Source organism: Oryx dammah, unplaced genomic scaffold, assembly GCF_014754425.2.
Source record: "Oryx dammah isolate SB20612 unplaced genomic scaffold, SCBI_Odam_1.1 HiC_scaffold_26, whole genome shotgun sequence".
Classification (NCBI taxonomy): domain Eukaryota; kingdom Metazoa; phylum Chordata; class Mammalia; order Artiodactyla; family Bovidae; genus Oryx; species Oryx dammah.
The window spans coordinates 14,478,644-14,495,266 of NW_024070210.1; the positions used below are offsets into that span (position 1 = coordinate 14,478,644).

General features: G+C 55.9%; 2 protein-coding genes across 3 annotated transcripts in view; both read left to right on the forward strand.

Moving 5' to 3' along the window:
* The window catches only part of POMT2 (protein O-mannosyltransferase 2), a 43,436-nt gene extending 40,903 nt beyond the window's left edge, over nt 1–2,533 (forward strand). For both annotated transcript variants that reach the window (XM_040226007.1, XM_040226008.1), the window contains exon 21: nt 46–2,533. In XM_040226007.1, the coding sequence (XP_040081941.1) occupies nt 46–151 (106 nt within the window). In that variant the 3' untranslated portion in view covers nt 152–2,533. The remainder of the gene's footprint in view (nt 1–45) is intronic.
* Nucleotides 2,534–7,432: 4,899 nt separating this feature from the next.
* NGB (neuroglobin) lies at nt 7,433–12,847 on the forward strand. The gene is made up of 4 exons (XM_040226038.1): nt 7,433–7,782; nt 9,200–9,311; nt 9,911–10,030; nt 11,443–12,847. The coding sequence occupies exons 1-4, from the start codon at nt 7,694–7,696 to the stop codon at nt 11,575–11,577; spliced, it is 456 nt and encodes a 151-aa protein (XP_040081972.1). The 5' UTR covers nt 7,433–7,693; the 3' UTR covers nt 11,578–12,847.
* Nucleotides 12,848–16,623: the final 3,776 nt, after the last annotated feature.

The following is a 16,623-nucleotide window of genomic DNA, read 5'->3' on the forward strand; positions in this document are numbered from 1 at the left end:
CCTAGGGTGCCAACTGCCCCCTATCCCACCGGTTCTCCCCCACAGCTTCTACCTCTTCCACCCTCTGGCTTACGGGATGGTAGGTCCCCTGGCCCAGGACCCCCGAAGTCCGATGGCCGGGCTCAGGTGGCTGGAATCATGGGACTTTTGAGGCCACTGCAAGGTCTCCAGCCTGAGACCAGGACCTTCGTGGAGACGGCCAGCTGTGGAGCCAGTCCCCGGACCCTCCCAGCCATGGAGGAAGCAGCCCGAGGAGCCTGTGGACTTCCGCTGCCTGCCGGCACCCCACCCCGTGAGCACAACCCACTGGGGAGCACCGCGGCCCTGCTCCTCACAGAGACTCCTCCACCGGGTCTGCTCAGCCACAGACGACTTCCCTCTCAGGCCCGTCCCCCGTGAGCGGCGTGAGGAAGGATGAGTGTGGGAGAGTGTGGGGGTGAGTGTGAGCGTGCGTGCGTCTGTGTGCCTGTGCAGTGTAGACCGTGACTGTGGACAGTGGAGCATCATAAACTCTAAGAAATCGTCCAGGGCTACAGTAGTATTTTCTGGTGTTTTTTTCTCACTGGATTGGGTTGTAAGATTCATCAGAAATTCTCAGCTCCAGGAAGGCTGACTGCACTGACCCCTCATTGGGTAATCACCTCGGGTGGAGCCGCCAGGATCGTCAAGGCTGTGCTGCCCTCCTTCCCACAAACAAGCAGATCCTTAAGCCGAACACCCCAAGCTGGAGGGCCCACCTCTTGCCTGCAGTGTGTGCTCAGGGGCCTGGGCCCCAGCGCGAGGCAGCCCCGCTGGCCCTCCTCAGCCCTCGGCTCACTGTGTGGGAACACTGGACGTGTGGTTGGTGAGGGGCACAGCACCCCGTCCCTGGTGCTGTGTCCTTGGGGCCTGGGAGCCGGGGGCAACTAGTGGCTGCCCATCCCCTTCCTTCTGCATCCAGCCTAGCTGTGAGGTTGGGACCCACATGCTCCCGCCAGCCCCTCTCCTAGCACCCAGGTGAATGTGTGGGGTTGCCTGGCTCCTGGTGGGGTGTCAGGGGCCGGGTTGCCCTGGCCTTTCTGGGCTAGTGTTCCTGTCACTCACCAAGCTTTCCCCATGCTTCCTTCTCTGGTCCCCCATGCTGAAGCCCTCCTTTCACTGTTTCACTCCCCTTCCTCTGGGTCACTGTTTCACCAATCTCCTTTTCCCCAAGGCCCCAGAGCACCTAGGCATGCATCAGAACTTCTCTTTACCACCTTGAAGCCCAAGCAAGCAGCTCGGAGCTGTTCCTTTTACTTCCTCCCTAGATGAAAAAGAGAAAGAAAACCCTTGGGCCAGAACTGAACTAACCCAAGGCCAATCCCTCAGCCCGCTTCCATCCTCCTGGTGCATGACAAAGTATTTTTTTTTTTTTTTGTCTCAGAGGACTGTAATGCTTCAAGGTTTAATGATGAACCTCTGCTACTTTCCATCTTCCCTCCTCTGTAGCCCCCACCAGCTCTGCCAAGGTCAGAGCTCTTTCAAGCTCTTTGCTCGGCGGTTGCCACGGAGACTGGAAATTGGTCCCAAGGACAGGCTGTGCTCCCCACTGGGTGGTGGGGAGGGAAGCTTCTGGCCGTGCCGTGCTCGGACGTTCAGACCGACCATCATTAATGTTAATAGAGGAAATGCAGTCACATCCAAAGCAAGGCAGGTTTGTTAATTAGATCTGGAGCCCCTGTGACCTCCCTTTCCCAGGGCTGCAGCCCTTTTGACTTCCCCCAGCAGGAAGCGCTGCTGCTGGTGCTGAGTCTGGGCTGCTTGCTTAATTGCATTTCTGGAAGGGAGGGAGAGCAGGGATGGAGAACCTCTGCTCTCCCATGCTTCCCAACCCCTCTCTTCTCTCCCCCAGACCAGGTTGCTTTCTTCTGAGCTGGGAGTGGGGGCAGCCCTCTGGGTGGGCTCTCCTGGAGGTGGAATGCGGGAGACCCTGGGCTTGACTGTTTCAAAAAACAGTGGCCCTACACTGACAACCAGGAGGTGGTGGCTGTTTCTCTCGGTGCCTTACTTCCTAATAGGAACTTGTTGGAAGGGAGGTGCCCTGAAGGAGCCAGAGGGGCAGCCACTCTGGTGAGGGCAAGGAGGACGAACGCTCAGGTGGCCTCCTGCCCGGCCGCCCTCCTAATCTGGCCACCCCAGGGACAAGAGCTTCCTTGGTCTCTTCCACTGCTCTCTGGAGATGGGAGAAGAGCTGTCTGCCCACCCCACCCCGTCCTTTGCCCAGGCTGGCGCACACTTGTGTGGCTGCATGGGCCGACACAGTTCCAAGGACCCAAGTTGTGTTGTTGGAAGATGCTGGGGAGAGGGGCTTTCGGAGCCATGCTCTGCACATGGGCTCCAGCCCCCAGGAGAATGTGACATGTCCCGCAGACATGCTGGTGGAGGAAGGAGACATTTGCCAGCTCAACCTCCAGCCAACTTCTTAAACCACATTTTATATTAAAAAGAAAAAAACAACTTTTCCATGGATAATCAGAGGCCATTTACTTTTGTAATAAATAGCTCTTATTTTGAATGCCATGTTGTTCTTGTTGTACTTAATTGAATCTGACTTGCCCTCTGGCTCCCAGAATGAAAAGAATGTTTGGAGTTCAAGAGCCGCTCCGTTGTGTCTGGAGTCTGAGCCATTCTAACTCCAGCCGAGGCCCTGGGCTGGGCAGGTGAACCTGGCTATAGCAGGGGACACTGAGGCCCTCTCACAGATAAGGTTACTTGAGTAATGTTGGTCGTTACTTGTATTTATTTAAATGTATTCCCAAATAAGCAGGAAGCTGGACCTTATTCTTCCCTCTTGTAATCTTGTCACACAAGTATAAGGAGAGAGAGAGAGCGTCTACTTTGAGACAGCTGAGCGGCCCAGCACTGTAGCACCAATGTCCATTCTGCTCCCCAGAGGCCCCTGTCTTGGCAGGTGTTTTCTGATCAGGGGTCACGTTAAGGTCCGAAGGAGGTAAGAGCTGACGTGTTTTGGACCGTAGCTGAGGGAGGAGAGGATTCCGGTGTACTGTAAAACCAGGGGTCTTCGGGGCTCCCTGACCACACCCCCCTCATGCAGCCCCTCAAGGGGATAGAACTGCCAAGGACAAGCAGGCTAGGAAAGGACCAAACCCTTCCTGGCACAGCTCGGCTTACCACCTCCTGACAGGTCTGTGACACCCGAGTCCTCATAAAGGCCCAGTGAAGTCACCAGCGTTTTTGTCCCCATTCCACCCAGGAGGGATTCGATTCCTTACCCGAGGTGCCACAATCAGTCAACAGTAGAGCCAGGGCTGGGTTTCCCAGGTGGCGCTAGTGGTAAAGAGTCCTTCTGCCAGTGCAGCAGATGGGAGAGACCTGGGTTCAATCCCTGGGTCGGGGAGATACCCCATGAGAAGGGAATGGCCAACCCACTCTAGTATCCTTGCCTAGAAAAATCCCACAGACAGAGGAGCCTGGTGGGTTGAAAAGTGGCAGACACGACTGAGCACCCAGCAGCAGCAGGGCCTCGGCACTGAGTTGGGCTTTTTCTGCTTCTCCAGCCTGGTGCTAGGACTAGAAGCACCTGCCCAGGACAGCCTGGATCCGCTGGGGAGAAAGGATAGCCTCAGATTCTCATGCTTCTTTGCACCTGCCGCCTAAAGTGTCGACAGCTCGTCCAGGGCCTGGTGTTTGCTGGTGCAGCCAGACCAGTGGTCTTCTAGAAGGAAAAAGCCCTGATCTCAGCATCTGTCTGGTCTCATGGTGCAGGGGCCCCACCATGGCCTCTTGCAGGCCACTAACTTGATGGATGTCACTGAGAAACTGGAAAGACGAACCCAGTTGGCTCTCCCAAGCCATCTAAGAGCCAGTCCAGCACCCTTTTGACCCAGACCCAGTGACCTTGCCTTGGTCGGAACTATGGATGCAGCTCTTGGTCACAGTCCATTAAAGTGAGGGAGGCAGTGGAGCACAGAGGTCTGGAGGAGGGGGCAGGGTCAGCCTTGAGGTCAAATACTTGCCCCACCACTTATGAGCCAGTTATTAACCTCGTTGCCTCCATTTCCTCAACAGTAAGGGCAAAATAAACAGGATCTACTTGACAGAGTTACTATGAGAATGAAGAAAGGTAATGACGCAGAGTCCCTTGCACAGTATCTGGATATGGATGCTCAGAACGTGTTAGCTCTTTATCGTTGGTGATAAAGCAGCCTCCGTGACAACACTGGCCCTAGGACACTGGCCTCTCCTCAATTAGAACCTCCTGCCCAAGTCTGTGGGCAGATGCTGGGAGGGGGCCTTCTGTGACGTTCCCCCAGCCTCTCAAGTGTGGAGTCCACCCCTGTGTCTCCTGATTGGAATACACCAGCCAGACAGCAAGGCTCAGCCAGTTTCCTGGGCCTTTTCGCTCAGGGGAGCAGAGATTGGAGAGCACTTAGCTCTCTCCTCCTGGCTCTGAAAAGGCAGAGCGAGTGCTGACTGCACTGCTTACTAGCTAAGGCCATCAGCTCACTAACCTGTCAGACTTCAGACTCTGCCCAAAGGAAAGAAGAGGCAAGCAGCGTCCTGAGAGTAGACTGTTGCCAGGAAGTGCACACTGGCTGGAGTGGGAAGCCTTAGATGAGCCAGCAGACCTGCATGGAGCCCTGGGCATCTGGGCACTGAAAGATAAAGGTCCCCAGAGACATACGTGGCCCTCCCCATGACCTGCCAAGCTGGCTGCAGGGCAATGGGACGCCGACCCAGGAGTCTAATCCCCGAGCACCCCAGCTTTCTCCCTTCAGCCCCCAGGCCCTTTGTGCTCTCCCTCGGGGGTCTCCTGGACACCTTAGGACACACGCCAGCTGCCTTGCAGCTTTGCTCCCCTGTTCCAGCCCAGAGATCCCCAAGATGTGAGGAGGGATGGGGAAGAGAGAAATAAGGTGTGCTCCAAAGCTCCACATCCCTGGAAGAGGGAGAGAAGTGAGATGGTTTTGCCGAGCTTGCCTGGGAGCAAGAAGAGTGCTGCTGAGGCCCTCAGGCCTGATTCAGGGCCAGTAGAAGTTCTAGAAGGCAAGGATTCCATACTTCATGCCTAGCAGAGGGTTTGGCATGGAGCCTCAGCCAGTTCATGACTGAAGGGTACACCCACCTTGTACCCACGGACCAAAGGAGGTGGACTGAGAGGCTCCTGGAGACCCCACTCCACCCCCCTTACCACACCGCTGAGGAAACTAGGAAAGAGAGCCGGGCAGACTGACAGGAGATAGGCTTGGAGACAACACAATGCAAGATAAGTGAGGATCTTGTTCTTTAAAACACGGGCCACTAGGACTGGGCTGGGGCCCATGGCACTTTCAGGCTTGAAAGAGAAAGGTTCAGGTCTAACTGATAGGTGACCAACCTTACACCCTGAATGGAAAATTCAGGAGATTCTGTTTCCTGAATGTCAAATTAAAGAAAGAAATAGTGCTTCTATTTAAATGTGTATGAAAGTCTATTAAAAAATCGCTGAATAGTAGAAGGTTCTCGCTGAATCCCCTTGCCGGGGTCCAGCCCCGGTGGATCCAGGGTAGTTCGAAGGGGAGACGGAATCGGCGTCCTAGGAAAAAACTTATTTAATTACAGATATAAAGAGAGATTAGAAAAGGATAGTGTAGTAAGAAATATTAGTGGAGAAAAGGAGGCTGAATAACTTGGTTTTCGTGGAATACCAATCAAGTACCCACGCTCCAGATGGGAATTCAGCCAGAAGGGGAAAGAAAGAACGACACAGGGGAATCAGTCTTTCCAGAAACTGATCCGATTTCTTTATTTTTCAGGTTCGCTTATATACTTTTTGTTATACATAGGGATGCATACAGAGTCACGCGGGGGTCAGCAGACCTGACCCTTGTCAAAATCAGGTGCTTCATATAAATGTTTACAAAGGTCTTATGGGTTTTACATCATCTTCTGGCCATGAGGCCTGCTGACATTTTATGGCCCTTTCTGATAACGGTCAGTCAACCAGAAAACTTATTTTTTTCCAGGGGTGATTTTTTCTTAAACCAAGCACCACCCTCCAAATAAAGTTGCATTCCTATAGGGTGAGGGTGTAGTGGGTTACAATCAAAAAAGGAATTTACTTAGCCTAAGGTTTAACATGATTAATCTTAAAGGTTAATACTTATTTCTCCTATATGCTAGCTATATTCATTATAAGGGCAGGGAATATGGAGGTTTAGCAGCAAATATTGGCTCAACAAATGAAAAACCCATTCACCAATATAATTTCTAATCAACCCACTATACTATACTAATAATTTTCTAACTTCTCAAAAGAGTCTGTATTTAGAAAGTTTTAAAGCATCTGGTGCCTCTCACGGTTGGGAGGCTGTAAACAATCACATATGGCCGGCGGAACCTGCTCAGGCAGGCTAGAGAACCTTCAGAGGAGTTTGTAAGTTGAAACACTCTTGCCACTCCCGGGAATTTTTATTAACTGGAGCTGCAAGTTAACTCCTTCTCCCAGAGAAATGGTGATGGGGGAGAGCCCCTCGTAAAGTCAGAGGTGTAGGTGAGAGCATAGAACAGTAAAGTAGGCAGACTCTGGTTTTGGGGGTAGATGCTCGGGAACAGGGGGTTTCCTGAGGCTCGATCTGCCTTTGCGTATGCCGAAGCCTCCTTCCTCATGACCTTTGCCACAGGCGGAGTTCCTCACGCTAGCTCCCGGCACCCCCTCAATTGTCCAGGCAGTGGAGTGCTCACCATTGCTGCACCTGAGACCCCACCCCTGGCCAAGCACAGCTGGGTTTAGAACCGGAGCTGACAGATTTCTAAGGATGGAGCCTCAAGAAAACGCAGGCCTGGCTGGACACGGCAGTGGTCTTGGTCCTGTCCCTAAAGCTGAGCACCCTGGTGACCCCTGAGTGTGCCGGGGTGCTTCAGTCAGTAACCAGAGCTAGGGCAGACCCTGCCCTACCCTTCATGGCCCTCCCCCGGCTCCGCCTTGTCACACAGGCAGGCACCCTGGCCTTCTTCCATCCCCACCTCGGGGCAGCAGGAAGGAGACCTGGTGCCAGGGGTCGGATGCCTCCAGGCAGCGTTTGCGTGGGGTAGCGGATAGGCGAGTAGCTCCAGCTCCCTGCTCTAACTGCTGCTGCGGCTGCTGCTAAGTCGCTCCAGTTGTGTCCAACTCTGTGCGACCGCATAGACGGCAGCCCACCAGGCTCCCCCGTCCCTGGGATTCTCTAGGCAAGAATACTGGAGTGGGTTGCCATTTCCTTCTCCTTGCCCTAACTAGTAAGTGGTAAAATTGTCACCGAATGAGAAACCGAGTTCCCCAGAGGCTCGGCGATTTCCGTGAAGCTTTGAAGCCCTGTCCTTTCCCAAGCCGCCAAGTCCGCGGCCAGAGTCGGTCTCCCGGAGATGCGCGTCTACCCGGACGGAGGTGGGCGGGGGCCGCGGCGGCTTTAAAAAGCCCCAGGAGGGCGGCGCGGGGCGGGGCGCAAGGCACAGCGGCCAGGAGCGAGGGTTCCCTGGAAGCGCCTGGCCGGCGGGGGCGCCTCCACCTGGGCGGGGAAGGAGCGGTGGCTGGACCATCCGCGCTCTCCCCACCCCCGCGGCGCCCCGGCCGAGGCGTGGGGGCCGTAGAAGGCGCCGAGTGGCCGCGTCGCCGCGGAGATGGCGCGGCACGTGCGGTGACGGTGCCCGCGCCCCGAGGGTCCCAGCCCTGTGCCCCGCGTCCCAGGGGGCGAGCATGGAGCGCCCGGAGCCCGAGCTGATCCGGCAGAGCTGGCGGGCGGTGAGCCGCAGCCCGCTGGAGCATGGCACCGTCCTGTTCGCCAGGTGAGGGCGGCCAGAGCGTCCCCGGGGGTGCGGGGAGAGGGGTGCCTCTCCAGGAATGAGTCGAAGGCGGCCGAGCTGGCGCCGGAGGAGCGGGGCGCGGCGACCAGTGGCGCAGCCCCTGCGGCTCTTCCCGCGGCGGCCGCGGCACGTCTTGGCGAGTGCACACACCCCGCTCCCAGCGGGGCTCTCTGGGCGCCGGCCAGGGTCCTCTCCCGCCGCCCATCTCCCTATACTCCGGGCCCCGTGCTGCGCCCCCTCCCCAGCCGTATGCCTCCCGAGTGTTCTTTCCTTGGGTGATGACTGCAGGGGTGCCCACCGCTGCCCCTACGGAGAGATACCGGGGTGTCCCAAGGGCCTGCCTGGGAAGTCTGTACTGGGCGCCTGGCCCGCAGGGCACGGGGTCTGGGCCTTGGAAGTGTGCGCTTCCAGTAATCAACTTCAGGATAAAGCTTTCAGAGGAAATGACAGGCTAGGACCTGAGATCCTCCAGGAAAGGGAGGACAGATGCCCAATTTTCACCACCAGAGAGAGAGAGGCGAGAGAGTGTGCAGACCCCAGAGGGGAGGGGAGGCTGCCTTCAAGCTCAGCTTGAGGGTGTCTAGGTAGCCCCTCTGCCCTCACCAAGAAGACATGCCTCCTCATCATGGTTTTTCAGGAGGCTTGGCTCCTTTAAGCCAGCCCAGAACTTCTGAAGAGGTTTTTGTAAAGCCTCCCCCTCGAAAACAAAAAGGGACTAAATTTCCAGTCTCGGGCCTCCCAGATAAGGATGAGAGCTTATACTTGGGCCTCTCAGCTTTCCCCAAACCCAGTCCTTTCTCAGGCGCCCTCTGGCCATGCTGCTCCCAAGCTGTGGGATCTGAGACACATGACTCAACCTCCCAGGGCTTCTGTTTCCTCCTCTATAAAACTGGGTAACAGTTACACCCACTGTTTAGGATTGTGAGGGGATACCTGAGTAAACCATGTGCAAGGTACTCAATGCTCAGAAAGTGTTAGGGCTTCTGAATACTAATTATTATTGTTGCTGGGCCAAGCGCCTTTGGCCAGGATGGGACTGGGCGGTTCTAATCCAAAAATGGGAGGGAGGGGAGGAGAAGGAGACAGACGGCAGGAGGGGGAGTCCACACCACAGACTCCGGGCTTCCTGTTTGAGGACCCCTGCCTGTCCCAGCCCACACCCCTCCACGGCTTATGGGAGGGGCTTCCCTATGAGGCCTGGGGAGCACGTGTTTTCCACGATGCGGAAGAGGTAACAGGGGCCAGCGGCAAAGCTGGCCAAGCAGTGCATGCCAGGCTGAGGGTGAGCTGGAATTTACAGCCCAGGCTCTGCGCACCTTCCCCTGCTGCAGGGCAGCCAGGGCCCTTGGAGCCTGGAGGGGCGACCCCCCCAGGGCTGACACCGGGCCTCCCCACGCAGGCTGTTTGACCTGGAGCCAGACCTGCTGCCCCTCTTCCAGTACAACTGCCGCCAGTTCTCCAGCCCAGAGGACTGTTTGTCTTCCCCCGAGTTCCTGGACCACATCAGGAAGGTGAGGAGAGGTGGAGGGGCTTCCTGGGGGAGAAACTGAGAGGGAGAACCCGGAGTGGAAGAATTCCTTCGGCCTCCTGCCCCAGCCCCGGGCTGTGCCCCTTCTGCTCCCTCCTGTCGGAGGCATCTGCCACTTTCCTTCTGTGCTGAACTGGGCAGAGTTGGGGCACCCGGTCGGCCAGCTGCTCCCAGCTCTGCCCTTTGCCCTCGGCCTCATCCCTTGGCTCCTGTAGGTGGTGTTGGTGCTGATCCATCAGGGACCATCCCCCTGTAAAACCAAGCTGGGGTTTCCTTAGAGGCTGGTGGCTCTTGCAGGGCCTCAGGAGGCCATCCCAGGAGGATAACACTGTCCAACAGATGTGTCTAGGGCTTTGAGCCTCTCAGCAGAAGGCAGCTTCCTTCATGGCCTAACGTTAGTAATCTGGCTACCATAATGTGAGTGCCTGCAGTAGGCAGACACGGGCTGCCTTTTGTCTCTGATCCCGGATAAACAAGGATCTTCCCTTCCTTCTGGTTGGGACATCCAGGTTCTGGACTGGTTGTGAGCAGCGGCAGGGAGTTGCTCTGATCTCCATTTCACTGTGACCTTGACCTTGGCAGGTGATGCTGGTGATCGATGCTGCAGTGACCAACGTGGAGGACTTGTCCTCCCTGGAGGAGTACCTGGCTGGCCTGGGCCGGAAGCACCGGGCAGTGGGTGTGAAGCTCAGCTCCTTCTCGGTGGGTAAACGGGCCCTTTCTCTTTCCAAAGCTCCTGGCCTGAGGCCACCACTCTCTCCCAGGCCCCTCCTATCCACCTGTTCATCTCTCCCTCTCCTAAACCTTCAGGTGACTGCATTGTTAGGTACTTGCTGTGTGACCCTGGCACTGTCTTGACCTCTCTGAGCCTCCAATTTTTCTTCTCTGGTATGGTTTCTCTTGGAACCCATAGAAGGTGAAGGAGCTTCGTTCCCGGGTTTCAGCACCAAAAAAAAAAAAAAAAAAGTGAAGGAGCCTTTGGGATTGCTGCTCAGTTTTATATCAGCATGCATAAAACTATCCCAGAACCAAACTGGCTTAAAACAATGACTTCTGATTTCCCTGGGCTCAGTTGAGTGGTTCTTCCATCCCACGTGCTGTGGCTGGAGTCACACGTGCACTGTGTTCAGTTGGGAGCTCAGCTGGGGCTGGAATGTCCAAGATGGCCTGTCATCCTTTGGGATCTCTCTCCCTGTGGCCCCTAATCATTCGGTAGTGGAGCTGAGCTTCATTCCAGAGTAGCTGCTGAGCTCCAGGAGGGAGTATTCTAAGAGGACAAGCCAGCCTCTGCTTTTATCACTCACTAATGCCCCACTGGCCAAAGCCAGTCACATGGATGAGCCCCACGTCAAGGGCCTGAATCGTTGATGGCCCCCTCACAGGACCACTCACCTGATGGCCCACTGCACGGTCCAATCACCTTGTCAGATGTAATCACCTTGAGGAATGGACTGAGTTTGTCTTGTCATTCTCTCCATCCCCAGCCCTAGTACAGTGTCTGGTCTTTAGTGTGTATTCAGGAAATATTTGTGGAATAAATACACCGTATTTTATAATAATTAAAAAACGAGAGCCATTATTATTGCTGAAGACTTACTAGGTATAGATGCTGTGCTGAGAGCTTTCAGTAGGTGATCTCTTAACCATTCCAACAATCTGATGAGTTGAAAGTTTCGCTGATGAAGCAACTGAGGCTCAGAGAGGTTACCTAACTTGCTCAAGGTCACACAGCTCACAAGCACTAGAGTCAGAAAGTGAACTCAGGATGGCAGAGCCTGTGCTCTTAACCTCGTGATTGCTGTCTGGCAGAGGAGGAGGGACAATGACTTTGCTTGGTGTGAGCTGGAGGTGGCAGGCAACCCCTCACCCCCGACTTATGGGGTAGTCGTGAGGCTGGGAGTGGAGTGAAATGCTTCGTTCACTTTAAAACCTCACCTTTAAGTGGCACCCAAGGATTGGGGGGCAGAATCCTGCTCAGGAAGCATGGACCCCATGCAGGAGAGCCAAAAAGCCTAGGAGTCCTTACCAGCCCCCAGCCTCAGTTTTCTCACCTGTGTAAGGGGGGCATGCCTCCCTGCACCTGGGAATGACAGGTGGCCCCCTTGCCTCTGCAGACGGTGGGTGAATCCCTGCTCTACATGCTGGAGAAGTGCCTGGGCCCTGCCTTCACACCCGCCACGCGGGCTGCCTGGAGCCAGCTCTACGGGGCCGTGGTGCAGGCCATGAGTCGGGGCTGGGGTGGCGAGTAAGAGATGGCGCTGCCCAGCGGTTTCCACCTGGTACCCCCCCCGCCCCCGCCTGTCTGTGTCTGTCTGTTGGTCTGTGTCCATCGTAGCCCAGGCTCCCCTAGGCCTCCCTGCCTCGTGGTCCTTGTCCCCTTGGCCCTGCCAGGGAGGTGATGGAGCAGGGCTGGGCCTCAGTCCCGCTCATCCCCAACCGCAGGTGGGGTGGCTTTTCCTTCCCGATTTCCTCCAGTTTCCCCTAGCTTCCTCTCTGCCGGCCCAGCCTTCCCCTCTGGCCTCCCCACCCCCTCCTCCAGGAGGAGGAGCAGCATTTTGGTGGCAGAGGTGGCATGGGGCCCAGGAAGGGTGGGGGGAGGCTCGGGGCTTTGAGGGGTGGGCGCTCCCATCCTCCTCCCTGCCTGGGTGAGCCTGGGCTGAGGCGGGCAGTGGGCTGGCTGAGCTTCGAGCACCTTCCCAGCTCGCCTGCCCTCAGCGCGTTTCTCTCCCAGTGGTGTGCTTGCTTTGCACAAGGAGAGGAGTGGGGCAGCTTCAGCCTTCGTGGCGGAATCCCAGGCAGCCGGAGCAGGTGGCCGGGAGACCAGCTGGCTCTGTGACAGGGCCCCTCCGGGTCTCGGGGAGGGGCAACCTCTCAGATGGCCCCCTGACAGAGTAGTTTTTATTTTCTCGTGTCAGATGGGAACTCCCCTGTATCTCTGTAGGAAGCAGCTATCCAGCCAGGATGGGTGGGCTGGGGAAGGGCCAGGAAGCTGGGGGGTTCCTTCCCGAGAGATCCAAGTCTGTTCCCCAGCCCTGACTCCTACAGAGCCTGAGGTTTATCCCCTGCCCACCCCCCACCCCTTTCTGCCTCTGCCCACAACGACAGCAGGTCCAGGGCTCCCATATTTAATACCTGCTGTGTGCCTGTACCTGGGCTTCCCAGGTGCTGCTAGTAGTAAAGAGCCTGCCTGCCAGTGCAGGAGACGTAAGAGATGCAGGTTCGATCCCTGGGTCGGGAAGATCCCCTGGAGGAGAGCATGGCCACCCACTCCAGTATTCTTGCCTGGAGAATCCCCATGGACGAGGAGCCTGGCGGGTTATGGTCCATAGGATCTCAAAGAATCGGAGACAACTGAAGCGACAGCATGCACGCACGTGTGCCTGTACTTAGCAGGGTTGATAGACAACAGCAGGAGAGTCCCCCTTCCCACGCTCTGAACTGTCTCCACTTTTATCTTTTGCTGCGTGCCGTGGTTGTATAAACACACGAGAAATAAACCTGTTCTGTGTGCCTCTCTGACTCTCTGGGACTGGTCTTTTCTTTGGCATTGGCTTGTGTCCAGATGAAGCTGCAGGGTGGTAGATGGAAGGTAATGTGGGAGGTCGGGGTCAGGAGGATCAAGGCCAGAGTGGGTGGAAAAGAAGGGAGGGGTGTGGGGAAGCCAGTGGCTGAGATGGAGCGAGGGGTCTGCAGTGGAAACTGGCCGTGGGGCACACAGCCGGACTACATTTCCCAGTGTCCCTTGCATTTAGGTGAGCCGTGCCACTGAGTTCAGGCCAGTGGAATGTGTGGACATGTGTACCACTTCCAGACCTGGTCCCCCAAACTCCTGCCTGCTCCTCTGTGCTCTGTCATCCTCCAGTCATCTTGATGCAGATGTCAGTGACCTTGAGGGCCGTGCCTTGAACGTGGCAGGCTCACAAGGTGGAAGGAGCCTGAGTCCCGGATCACTGCTTGGAGGAGAGCACCCCCTAATTAGAAGTGCCTTGCAGCATCCAAGCGCTTCCGCTGAATGTAGTGCAGGGGCTCACTCATTTTAATTTTACAGGAAAGAGACAAACTTGTGTTTGTGCCATTACACATTTGGGGGTTGGTTTATTTCAACACATACCCACACTAGTCTGGAGTGTGAAGCAGTTCACTGGCCGGGGGTCTGGGAGCCCACCCGCTGGTGGACAGTGTGAGGCCATGAATTGAATGGGCTAGGTGTCAGGACAACAGCGCACAGCAACAAATCGTGCAGGGTTTCCAAAGAAAGCTTCTAGAACCTCTTTGGAGGGGTAGGTGCCAATCCCAGAGTGGACTTTTTAGGGAGACTATATGTGTTAAGCTAGGGTGTACATATTGGAGTTGAAGAACAGCTGTGAGTGTAAGTGTGTGTGTGTGTGTGTGTGTGTGTGTGTGTGTGTGTGTGTGTGTGAGGAGGAACAGGCAGGCAACCGTAGAGAGAGAGCCAGGTGAATGGGGAATGAGACACTTTAAGAGTGGCCTTCATCCAAGCAGGCTTGGGGTTACCCCCTGCCTGCTCCCCGCTTACTCCTGGCCTCCAATGTGTGGGGCCCTGGAGCTGGGCTGTGAGTAGCTGGAGGGGCTGCACCTGGGCCAGCTGTCCTCACCCCGAGGCCTGATTCTCTCAGCCCAAGACCAATGCCACCAGTGCCAGCACAGCCTCCCTAGCTGGAGCCAGGGCCTCACTTTTGTTAAGCTCTGGGGGCCAGGCCTGCCCAGCTCTGTGACTGCAGACCTTGGGTCTGGAGCACGTTAGGAAGGCTCTTCTCCACTGGAGCATCTAAGGGACTTTTCTCTTGAGCCCCACAGGCTCCCACGCGGGGGCCCCCTCTGCTGTGTGATCAAAGAGTGGCTCAGACTCAGGTGGCCACACCTAGCCTCAGGCTTCTGACGGCTTGACACCCACACTGGAGGCGGGGCGACCTGGCTCCGGATGGGCTGCTCCCCCCACCATGTGTCTGGAGCCATCCTAAGCGGGGTGCTTTCGCCTCTCTTGAAGGTCTTTCTTGCACTTGTGCATGTCTCCAAGAGTTGTCCTTCCTTGTCCTTCTCATGTCCTCACTCCTGTGAGAGGATGGGAACCCATTTCAGCCAGGCTTTCGTTCCCCAGCCCCCAGCTCATCATCAAGGTCACCAGTAGCCTCCATCCTCCAACTCAGGAGTTGCATCCCAGGCTTCATTTTGCTCTTCTGCTCAGAGGCGCTTGGATGACTTGAGCACTTTGGTGAGCAGTTTTTTATTTTTAAACTTTTTATGGAGACGTGTTAACATACACAGAAATCAGAGCCTGACGGATCTCCAGGTACCCTTCACCCCTGCATCCGCATTGAGCAACTCAGGACCTCTTCCTGACTTCTAATTTTGCTGGACAGTTTCAAAGCTAATCCCAGGTTTCGTGTTCTTCCACCCATAAGGTCTTCCATATGGTTTTCTAGCCAATTTTCTTTTTAACCTCTTAACCCACGCCATCAATGTACCTACCAGGATAAACAGTTATCTCCTCAACATCGCCAAATGCACAGTCCATATTTGAATTTCCCTGGTATCTCAGAGATGTCTTTCTGCAGCTGGTTCATTCAATTCAAGATGCAGTCAAGGGCCACACACCGTATCTGGCTGTGCCCCTTAAATGTCTCGTTTTCTTCCAGCCTCTTGCTCTCTGCCCTGTGCCGTTGATTTGTGGGTGAAACCTGGTCATTTGTTCCACAGCCCGTCCAGCATTTGACCTGGCTGGTGCCTCTTGGTGGCGTCTCTGAGCTCACCCGTCTCTGCCCCGTCTCTACTGTCAAGTGTGTTTTAGGTGACCCCACGCCTTCCCCTCTGAGTCGCTTTCCTCCCTGACTTCTGGGACGCCAGGCTCTCCTGGCTTCCCCGTTCCTCTCTGTGGCTCCTTCTCAGTCTCCCTTGCAGACTCTTCTCCCCATCTCCCTCTGGCCTCCTCCTTGCCTCCGCCTGCACCCCTGGAGGTTGCGGCCAGTCCCACACTTTCCACACCATCCGGATGCTGAGGGCTCCAGAGTTCACCCCTCCAGCCTAATTCGCCTCTACTCCAGACTCTGTCTCGAGCCACCCGCCCAACACTCTCATCAGGCACCATCTCAAAGGTAACACAACCCAGGTGGAGCTCTGGGTCTTCTTCCCAGACATGCTCCTTCCCAGCTTTCTCCACCGTGGTGAACCAGTTTACTTAGTTGTTCGGGCTGAAGAACTGGGAGTCATCCTTACCTCCTTGCTCAAACCTCATGTCGAATCTATCCAGGAATCTGCAAGCCCTGTACCAAATCTCACTTCCTCTCTCCTCTTTCACTTGCCTTCTCCTTGTCTGAGCTACCATGTGATTGCTCCAGGCTGCCCTCATCAGAGCCCCTCCAAGGGGGCTTTCTGCTTCCATCTTGTCCCCTCCCTGTGGCTTGTAAGGAGGTGTCTCTTCCCTGCTATGAATCCTCCAGTGCTTGGCCCACGGAGCCCCGTTGCCCCCTCAGACCCCACCCTCACTCCTCTGCCCCTCGCTCACTCTGCTCCGGCCACTGCGGCCTCCTCTCTGGTCCTTGGCCCCTTCATCCATTTGTTTCCCCACCCCGTTCACGCCACCTCCACTGGCTCATGTGTCTGGTTCCCCCGGAGCTTGTCCCAAGTCCTCCCCATCTCCAGACACTTTCCCATCCTGCTCTGGTTTTCTCTTCAAAGCGCCTGTCCTGACATCCCACTAAATGTGTTAATTGCACTTACATTCCATTGCAATCGACATGGGAAGGCTGTCAGGAAAGGCACTTTGGGCTCTGTGTTTGGAGGGGAGGGGAGGGGGCGGGTTCAAACCATGGCTGAAGGTGCTGAGCTAGGTGGAAGTGACCCCCGAGGCTGGTCTGTGTCTCTCTCCGACCCAACAGTAGTACTTATTGCCAAGGAAGGTGATTACAGCAGAAGTCGTCCCCCCCGCTGGCATTATTCACTGTAAGCCCAACGGCAAATGCTTCTTTGGGCCTAATCTTTGGTTATCTGCCAGGCACCTGCTATTTCAGCTCTTTGGAGGCAGAGTGAAGAGACGAGAAGTTATCCAGCCTGTGCATTCGTAACTAGGTACGGGCTACCAGGGGCTTTGCTGGTGGCTCAGTGTCAAGAATCTGCCTGTCAGTGCAAGAGACGTGGGTTCCATCCCTGGGTTGGGAAGATCCCCTGGAGAAGGAAATGGCAACCCGCTCCAGTACTCTTGCCTGGAGAATCCCATGGACAGAGGAGCCTACAGTCCATGGGGTCACAAAAGAAGTCGGACATGACTGAGCAACTAA